The 10,788-nt window shown below is 36.7% G+C and overlaps 1 protein-coding gene across 1 annotated transcript; it reads right to left on the reverse strand.

The window, feature by feature from the left end:
• Nucleotides 1-7,967: 7,967 nt before the first annotated feature.
• LOC130052168 (uncharacterized) lies at nt 7,968-10,583 on the reverse strand. The gene is made up of 4 exons (XM_056156400.1): nt 10,562-10,583; nt 8,786-8,866; nt 8,489-8,630; nt 7,968-8,128 (listed from the first exon to the last, which is right to left on the reverse strand). The coding sequence occupies exons 2-4, from the start codon at nt 8,843-8,845 to the stop codon at nt 8,001-8,003; spliced, it is 330 nt and encodes a 109-aa protein (XP_056012375.1). The 5' UTR covers nt 8,846-8,866; nt 10,562-10,583; the 3' UTR covers nt 7,968-8,000.
• Nucleotides 10,584-10,788: the final 205 nt, after the last annotated feature.

Genomic DNA, 10,788 nt, shown 5'->3' on the forward strand with positions numbered 1-10,788 from the left:
ATCTAGTTATTATTTTTATTCTTTTTTTTCCTTACCGATTTTGTGCAGAGGATTTCTCAGAGATGGCTTTCGATTTACTTCAAATTTTTAAGGTTGATGCATTGCTATCTGAAGTGTATATTTTTTTTTGGATTTTTTATAAATCACTTCCGGTTGGAAGTTATCCCCCTTTTATCGATTTTCAGATGACCATTTTGTCCAGACAAAAACTCAAAAACGATAAAAGCTGGAGTGCTGAAATTTTCAGTGATGTTAGACGACACGTTGTAGTTGTGCACATGTGTTTTAAAAATTTCCGGAAGTACCTAGTATGGAAGCTCGGTAGGGGTCGAAAATGGAGTTTAAAAAAGTGTCCCATTTTTGTACACGTTTTAAATCATAACTTTTTACTCGTAAATATTTTGCTTAGACATATATAACAAAAGTTGTACAGTTTATTGAGATCTTTCGTGTCATATCAAGAAATGGGCCCATAGGCCTCATGGCTCGCCTGAACCATTGAATTTCTGTTACAATGATTAACTTTTTTCTCACGAAACTTTTGATAAGACATGTAGAATAAAAGTTGTTCAGTTTTGCAAGATCTATCTAATGATATCAAAAAATAGGCCTCAGGGCGTCATGGCTCGCCGGAACAGTCGAATTTGTATCACAATTAATAACATTAATAACTTTTTTCTCGAGAAACTTTTGACAAGACATGTAGAGCGAAAGTTGTTCAGTTTCGCAAGCGTTAACTAACGATGGTAGAAAATAGGCCTGTGGGTCTCATGGCTCACCTGAACAGTTGGGTTATTTATTACATTTTTGTCAAGAAACTTTTAATAAGACATCTAGAACAAAAGTTGTTCAGTTTGATTAGTGTCACAATCAATAACTTTTTTCTGGAGAAACTTTTGATAAGACATGTAGAACAAAAGTTGTTCAGGATTGCAAGCGTTAACTAACAATCTTAAGAAATAGGCCTGTGGGTCTCATGGTTCACCTGAACAGTTGGGTTATTGTTGCAGTCTATAACATTTTTGTCAAGAAACTTTTAATAAGACATCTAGAACAAAAGTTGTTTAGTTTTGCAAGATCTTTCGAACAACATCATGAAAAAGGCGAACGGGGTTCATGGCTAGCCTGAAGAGTTTGATTAGTGTCACAATTACTAACTTCTTTTTCGAGAATGTTTTGATTAGACATGTAGAACAAAAGTTGTTCAGTTTTGCAAGATCTTTCAAACCATATCAAGAAAAAGGCCCGAGGGCCTTATGACTCGCTTTCACAGTCTGATAAATGTCGCAATCAATAACTTTTTTCTCAAGACAATTTTGATAGGACATGTAGAACAAAAGTTGTTCAGTTTTGCGAGATATATCTAGAATGGTATCAAAAATAGGCCTCCGGGCGACATGACTCGCCTGATCAGTCGAATTTGTATCGCAGTAAATAACATTATTAACTTTTTTCTCGACAAAAAAGGCTGACCTCTTTAATTAGTGGCCGAGAGGGCAGAGAGTCTTTCATTTATAACACTTAAATGATCAATATTTGTAAAACATTACCGAAGCTAAATTGTACGGCTAGACAATATATTTGTATCATTACTTATTAACGAAAATCTCAGTCAAATTCTTATCTCATCACATCTAAAATTGGACGGAAGACCCACTCGTTGCTCGCAACGAGATCGCATCTAGTTATTGTTATTATTATTTTATTCATTTATAAAGCGCAAAATTACAAATAGTTTCTATTCGCTGCTGTACAATGTTTGTGCTAATAATCATTGATAATACACTAATAAAAGACCTGCAAGAGCTATAAAGGAAATGATAAAACAATAGAAAGAACTTAAAAATAAAACATGGTAGTGAAATGACAAAGTGGTCGACTTTGACTTGACAAGATACAATTGGCATACAGGTATTCGTATGCTGGATCAAAATTCAGTTTGCAAGAGCTTGCACATGGAATCCTTGATATTACACTGAATTTTACATTCACCGGACATATTCACGCTTGAACAAGAGTGTTTTGGGATTCTTGCGGAATGCTCCATGTGCTTCAAGCTCTCGAAGTTCCATTGGCAGTTTATTCCACAATTGTGCACCTAGTGTTTTTATGGCTCTTGCACCGTATTTGTTTCATGATTTCTTCACAACCAGTTTCCATTGGTTGGGTGATGATCTCAAGCTCCTATGTAGCTGGTAAACAGGACATAGCTCTCTCATGTATGCTGGTGCTGAGAAGGAGTGTAGTGACTTATGTATGGTTGTCAGCAATTTAAACACAACGCGTTGCTTTACAGGCAGCCAATGTAGTTGTTGAAGTACCAGGGAAATATGTTGTCTGTAGCATGTTCTTGTAAGACAACGTGCAGCGTTGTTCTGAGCCACTTGTAGTCGGTACATGGGGCGATCGATCATGCCAAGCAGGAGGGCATTGTGCTAGTCAAGGTGGGATATGACTGTTGCATTGATGACCTTCGCACACGCTTCCTGGGTGAGATAGTGTTTCACCTTGGATATTCTCCTGATGTTGAAGTACATCTTCCTTACCACGGAACTGACTTGTATTTCCATTGATAAGGTGGCGTTCAGGGTAGCACCGAGGTTTTTAACAGTAGACTTAGGTGTCAATATTGCTTCACCAATCTTCAGACAGATATCCTTCACAAGGCACTGGTTGTGGGCACTAGCAACCACCATTATCTCAGTTTTTCCATCATTTAGTTTAAGTTTGTTCACAGTCATCCAGGTTCGGACACTTGCTATGCATTCCTCCATAATGTTGACTTCATAGGTCCGTATGGCAGTGGGTTTTTTTTACACTCAAATGGCTGTAAAGTTGAGTGTCATCTGCGAACCCATGACGGTTTATGGCATATTGCTTAATAACTCTCCTGAGTGGGAGAAGGTACACCAGGAAGAGAAGGGGGCCGAGAACAGACCCTTGGGGCACTCCGGTGGACAGTGGTACATCTGAAGACACACTGGTGTTGATCTTCACCGCTTGGATGCGGCACTCAAGTAAGACTGTACCCAACGGAGTGCTGTGTCTGTCAATCCAGCTTCCTCCTGTAGTCTCTCCAGCAAGAGGGTATGATCGATGGTATCAAATGCCGCACTTAGGTCAAGAAGGACCAGGAGCATAGCGTCACCTTCATCCAGTACTGCTTCTACGTCTGTTTTTATTCGTAGGATGGCTGTCTCAGTGCTGGTACCGGTCTTATAAGCTGACTGCAGATCATCATGTAGACCATTCCTGGTGAGATGGCTATTAAGCTGCTGTGCAACAACACGCTCGATGACCTTGCTGATGAATGGGATATTTGATACTGGTCTTTGTTACTAAAGGTTCTCATATCAAGTCCAGGCTTTTTCAGACGTGGTGTAACAAGTGCACGTTTCAGCTCATTTGAAAAGACCCCGGTTGAAAGTGATGTATTTACTAGCTCAGTAATGGTCGGTAGCACTACAGAGAGAACAGTGCTGTTCTTCAAGAGCGCAGTGGGGATGGCATCCAGTGAGCAGGTCTTATTAGCACAGCTCCTGATGACCTTGTCCACTTCTTCCTGCGTCTGGATCTTGAAGGAACCAAGATGAGGCACTGATCTGTCCAGGTCTGGAGAAGCTGTATTGTCATGGAGATCTGAGGCATCGAGACCCTGTCTGATCTTTTCAACTTTGCTGTAGAAAAACTGCACAAAATCGTCCGCAAGGGTCTGGTCACTGGTAGCCGGTGGTAAGGGAGTCCCTGCATTATAATTCATCAGACTGCTAATAACTCTAAAAGTCTCTTTACTGTCCGCTGTGATGAGCTTTTCTTGATAATAGCTGGACTTGGAGGAGTTGATAATATGCACCACAGCTCGGGTCTGCTCCACAAGCATCTCTCTATGAACCTCCAGGCCCGAGCTCATGGCTTTACGCTCGAACTGTCTTCTCCGTTGCCTGGCTTCATGGATTGAGTCATTGTACCACGGTTTGAGGGAGTCGCCTTTGATGGCGATGGTTCGAAAGGGTGCTATGCTGTCCAGAACCTCTTTTGAGTTGGAATCGAAATCTGACAGCAGATCGTCGACATTGCTCCCCTCTTTGATAGAAGACAGTGATTCTCCTGGCTGCTGTGCCAATATTTCCACAGGGATGCGCTTCAATTGCCTAGCTAGCCGAGTTTTGTTTGTCAGGTGTAATGGACAGGTATGGAGTTGGCATGTAACAGCATAATGGTCTGAAATTCCTATATCAATCAGAGAGGTTGACTTTACCAGTGAGTACATAGGGTCATCCCTTGTGAACACTAAGTCCAGAGTGTGTCCAACTGCATGTGTGGGGACATCTACATGTTGTTTGAGGTCTAATCTAGCAACTGTGTTCTGCATCTGTTTTATGTTAGACATGTCCGGTTCGTCATAATGGGTGTTCATGTCTCCGAAGATGCAGAGTTGGGAAGGAGTAGTGGTGCACACGTGTGACAGGAACTGTTCCCACTCCTGGAGAAATTGGGTCACTGTGGAACCAATCTGGCGTGAGGGGGGATGACGATTCACAAGCACTAGAGTGACAGGATGGTTGCTATTGAGTCTGACCATGCAAGTTTCAAATGTCTTGAATTCAAGTTGACGGGTACATGTGATATCCATGCTGTCCCTGATAACGAAGCCAACCATCCACCCTCTATCCCCTTTGGATGTAGGTCTGAGCACACCAATGTATTTGTACCCGGAGGTGCAGAGGTCGTTTATATGTGAATCATCTCCTTCACGCAACCAGGTTTCAGTTATAGCCAAAATGTGGACACATTTATCGGTGATATATTCACAGAGGGATACAGCTTTTCCTGTTACAGATGTTGCATTAATCAGATGTAGACTGATGGATTTGTCTGTAATGTGCACATGTTTTGTTCTTGGTAGGTATATGCACTAAGTTATGTTCATTTACACCACTCAATTGTTTGATGTTTACATTTCTCTCCAGAGACACTTTCACCTGTATTCTCTCCTCTGTTTTGAAAACTGAATTATACAACTATTGAATATCTTGGCATGCACGCAATTCAAGAAAAACAATGCAATTTTCAAAAGAGGATGATGGTCTTCGAATGACGAATATTGAGCTCTTTATCAAATCTTTAAAACGAACATGGTTTAGAAGATTATTTCATACAGACTCTGAATGGATTCCACTGTTCACTGAAATCACAAACTGTAATATTGCCCATCTATCTTAGTTTGGACCAGAATACTCTAAAGTTAAAGCAAAGAATATTAATAATAGTTTCTGGAAAGAAGTTCTAAATATATTTTCAGATTTTCTAAATACATGTATTATATCATGCAACACAACCCCAGGAGATATTTTAGTGGGACCTTTATGGTATAACAATAAAACCATGATCCAAAATAGGTATGTTTTTTCAAAGTCTTTGTATGAAAAGGGGTTTACTATTGTAGGTGACTTGTTTGATGGTAATAGCAACTACATGCGTTTTAAAGATATTATTGAAAATCTTTCTCTTAAACTCCCCTTCGCTTTTTATGAGGGAATAAAAAGAGCAATTTTCATTCTTGGCCTAATGTTAAACAATACAAGTCAAACTCCACTGCAAGACCTTTTCAGCCAGACTTTATGAAAATATTGAATAGGAAAGGTTCTAAGGCAATATATGACATATTTTTGTCTTCCCATAAGTACAATAAACCAAAGGGTGAATCTAAGTGGACTAAAGAACTCAAGTTAAAGGAAGATCTTGATTGTGATTAACATTAAAGACATGAACATGGTGAATACCATTTATCATTTAATTCAATATTACATTGCAGTGGTAGCATTGTATCATAATAAGTTAAGAAGAAAAGAAAATGATATGCATGTGTTTTAGGAATACAATTTCCAACTGATCACAATTATATTGGTTTCTCAGCTCGTCACAACCAAACATCAAGGAAACAGTACAAATGGAGGAACAGACAGATATAAGAAATGACAGAGCTCCTGGACGTGTAGTCCAAATCCTAGAACCCTGATGTTGATTGTTTATAAAGTTACATTAACATCTAGTGACAGGAGCGCGGAACAGTATACTGGAGTGTCATTGAATGTTTCCACTATCGCTACAAACGATTAGAAAATATTCATAAAAATATGGGGACCGTTATTTTATATATATAAGTGTATTATAAATTAATGATAGAATGTTGTCATTTGTATTCTATTGAAGCATAATGTACTGGAAAATTGAATGTTTTAAAGTTTCAAATGCAAATTACTACTACTGTAATTTATAGTATATCATGAAAGGTGAAAATAACGAACAGTGATCAATCTCATGACTCCTATAAGCAATACATAATTGAGAGTTGGGCAAACAATTACCTGTCTTCTCACTTGTTCTGAATATTTCTTGGAATAATTATGAGATTTTACCCTATTAGAATACTTTAATATCAGTTATTTCGATATTATTACCAATACATGATCAATTCATAGCATAATAATGGCAGTGGTGATATTCGGATACTCATGATAATAAAGCATAGCCACCAATCAGAGTACAAAAAATGCTAGCTTTGAAATATCTAGACAACTTTTACACAGTGATCCACAACTACAAAATCGAAAGGAACTAAACAGCTGGTGGAAAATGGAAAATTGCAATAAATGAAAGACAAAAACATGAAAAATCAAATATATGTTAATGATTGGATAACAAGATACCACAACGGGGGCGATATCTGACATGGTGCGATACTTTTACAATACATTTTTGTGTAGCATGAATATAATCTATTCCTAATGTAAGGGAATATAAAATATTGGCATTAAATTTCAAACAACATGAAAACTTACAGCTACAACATCCAGACACCTTTTTGTCCCGACTGGTGCACCAGCACTCATGCATTGTAAGGATTTAATCTTTGTCTCGTTACATGAATGCAGTCTGGTTGAATGGCATCTATTCCGTGTTTTTAAGACATTTGTACACTTTTAATATGACTTAAATTGAATAATCTGAAGGTAAGTCATACAATATCGCAAGCACTTGTTCCAGGTAATACCCTCAGTGGGTGATGGAATGACTATAGTTACTCCGTTTTTGTCGACGATTAACAAGTTCTGTAGTCATCGTGATCAGTGGCGGATCCATTTCTTCCGAAAAGGGGGTGGGGCTAGTGAGAGTCAAGTAATAGCCAAAATACTCAGCCATTTCGAGTGATAAATCTGAGTTTTTGCTCACATTATTTCTCGTGGTGAAGGGGATATGGACTTTTAAATCCGCCACTGGTGCAGTGATTCCCAAGGTCTTCTGGTACTTACTGGATATTTAGTCCAGTAATGGCTGTGACCGGTCAACAGGTGATGCTTACTCCTCCTAGGCACCTGATCTCACCTCTGGTGTGTCCAGGGTCCGTGTTTGCCCAACTATCTATTTTGTATTGCTTATAGGAGTTATGAGATTGACCACTGTTCGTTATCTTCACCTTGCATAATAGTATTACTGGACCGAATCATATTTCGCCAGGCCAAAATTCTATATACGGCAAAGTAAAACACGTTTTGTTTGATATTTTTATTCATGATTATGTTCAAGTGGTGATCAGAAATACAAATTACCTCTAGCTTTAGTTCCACAACTAACTAAACCAACAAAAGGAACATGATATCCATCAATCAAAAGAAAGAACTTAGGATCTGGCACTTTCCATGAAAATAGTCGATTGAAGGAGTTTTTTCCATCATTTAAAAACTTGCCGTTATATTTACATTTTAAAACCGGAAATGTATAGAGCTAACCAAATCTGAGGGCGCATGTAAAATTCAGGTAAAGAAGGTGTTCCGGAAGTAATTCGAAAATATGTTATTCCATATTTCGAAAACTTTGGAAATATCAGATCAAGTCTGTTTTTTTTTACGTTAAAATCAATCCCAATCAGCTGATTATTCAAAACGAATTTTGATAGAAAAGAATCAAACTGTACAATGTTTTTATTATTAACGTTCATGCTAACAATTGCTGCATCCATCACAGTCCCAAATACACGGCTTGCGTCGTTTGCAGTGATCAAAAATGCCCTTACGTGAAAGCCCAGGAGAAGGTTTTATGAATTCGACACGCATCACTTTGCCATCATCTAAATAAAGCAATAAATTCAAAATTAATGTATATATAATATTTACCCCTTCAAATCTACTTTATTCGTCTCTAATTTAGTACTCATGTACTCATGACACTAGTTTCTCAAATGTGTTTGAGTACATTTAAGACCTATCTTGATAAAGTTGGGGAACACGTTTGTCAAATCAGTATTGTAATCATAAAATGGTAAAAGCAACTTTGATTTATGTTTATTTGATCTTTAAAAGTAAATTTAAATTGTACAGAACTATATTCATTTATATTCCAGAGTGAACATATGTCATTAATTTAAGACTTTCTTTGTAAGTAATATAATGTAATATACTAGCACTGGATAGAAAAGTAGATTGCTTACGATTTTTATCTAGTGTGTTAAAAATGGTCTCCGGACTCATTTTCTCATAACCATCTGCAGCATACAGGAATTCGGTTATGAGAATGATTCCATCCCTGTTCAAATCGTATTCTCCAAAACTACATGGAATTTGGGATCCTCTCTTAAAAAGAAAACAAAAAATGTGTTCATTAAGTTAATTACCAATGCCATGTAAAAGTAAGACGGAACACAATAGGAAGGAAACCCATCAATTAGAGATTCATTAAGATTCAAGTTATTGATGTTTTGAATAAGCAATACAAAATAGATCCTTACGTGTTTACTCAACTCGACTCCAGTCATAAGAAGGAAAACATAGAGGAATGTTGCAATCATTCTGAATTCTTGTCACCTGTCCTTAACAGAAAATTCCAAAAGGTCAAACGTTTTATCAAAACTACGCGAATGAATGTATAAAGGATATAAGTCAAAAACTGTCCATTCTGTGAGAGAGAGAGAGAAAACTGATCGAGACCCGTAGGGCCGAGATCAGTTTTTCTCTCTCACATAATGGACAGTTTGAGGCTTATATCCTACTTAAAACATTACATCTTTTGTTCTAAGAATGGACAAGCTCAGGTAAACCAATTGACAATGATAATTATGAATAAAGGTATTTTTGAATAGTTTTACAATATATTCAGTCTTGCATAGAAGTCTGTTTCTTTTGCTTATTTATTGGACAGTGTCAGGTAAATAGTATTGTATTGCAGGTTTTATATTCACTCACTCCATAGTACTGAGCCATATCAAAATGTCTTCCTCTGATGGGGGGGGGGGGGGAGCATTTTCATTGCACAATCAAAATCTAAGGATTTTAATGAAAGTACTGCGAATATCATCTTAATGAGTGTTATATTCTGGATATGGAGGATGAGAAAGTTATGGAGCCAATTTTTGATCTGAAAAACATCGTGTTTTCGAATATTTGGATGAGGAAATAATTAACACCAGCCAAAAGAACCCAATACGGCCATCTTGTGAAATGAAATTATTCATGAAAGCGAAAATAGTAATTCAGAATTAGGATATGCTAATAAAGAAAACATAAAAAAGCGTTGTGAAGAAGTTTCGGAATGTACCTATGAATCTAGCGAAATTAAAATTCAGTATGGAAATACGTCTTTCAAATTCAAGTTTTGATGTGATATAATAATGGCCACTGGAATTTAAAAAATTGTGAATCTTAAAGTTGAAGCAGATAATTCTTCTAAGGGGAAATATCGTTTTAAGTGTTTCAGTGATTTTTCCGTGTTGATTCTTAATTGTAGGGAATTTAAAATTATATTTGTATCTGTTTGACAAACATATTGTCTTTCTCTTATTTTCAACCTACCTGTAGACGTCTAATAAGTTATTGGGTTTACCTGGCACTGTCCAATAAGTTCACAATTACTGTTCATTATTTTTAGGAACGGACACTTATCTGTCCATTCTTAAAAATAATGGACAGCAATTATCAACTTATTGGACACCTACAGATAACCTTTTCACTACACGTGGACTTAAAAGTCTAAAAATACAAAGGACTGCGCAACAGAAATGTTTTAACAATTAGTGCGTCAAATTGTGGTAACAAGGGAAAGAGGTTGGTATCGATTTTGTTTAAAACATTTGAGGTCTTCATATCAAAACATGTTCCAATTTCTCCATTGACAGGTGCGTTAGTGTGGGAAATTCTAATACAGTTAACCCGTGGGTTTTAGGATGAAAATGTAAAAGAGAAAATTACGAACAGCAATGTATATTATAATATCTGTAACGAATAGAAAATTAGGAGTAGCGCAAGCTCTTTGTACGGCTTACAAGTTAAGTTAAACAAATCCCTAGTATCTACACAAAAATCATTATACAGCCGATGTCTGTCCATTTATATATCTCCAGAATGTCCCATAAACATGTATGTATCATTATTTATGGGGTTCCTTTGATTTTTACCCAGATGTTTCATGATATCAATACGAACGTTTTGTTGATTAAAATTGTTTTAAACCAATAAAATAAAAAAGCCAATTTCGAGTCAAATTGAAAACATGCAACACATTTACTTACCTTTCTATTCTATCGCTTTCAAACAAAGAATGTTCGATTGTTATATATACTAAAAATTCAATCCCAGATGTTATAAATTCCCAGTTAAGTAGAAAGTAATTATCTAAATATGTTCCCCTATTTGCTTTAAAACATTTAGCAACGTGTTGAATTTTACTTTTTAATCTTCATTCACGTGACACTAAAACTATAAAGTATTGTTCCAGAGAATGATAAATTATATATAT

The sequence above is a fragment of the Ostrea edulis genome, chromosome 2 (assembly GCF_947568905.1).
Source record: "Ostrea edulis chromosome 2, xbOstEdul1.1, whole genome shotgun sequence".
Classification (NCBI taxonomy): Eukaryota; Metazoa; Mollusca; class Bivalvia; order Ostreida; family Ostreidae; genus Ostrea; species Ostrea edulis.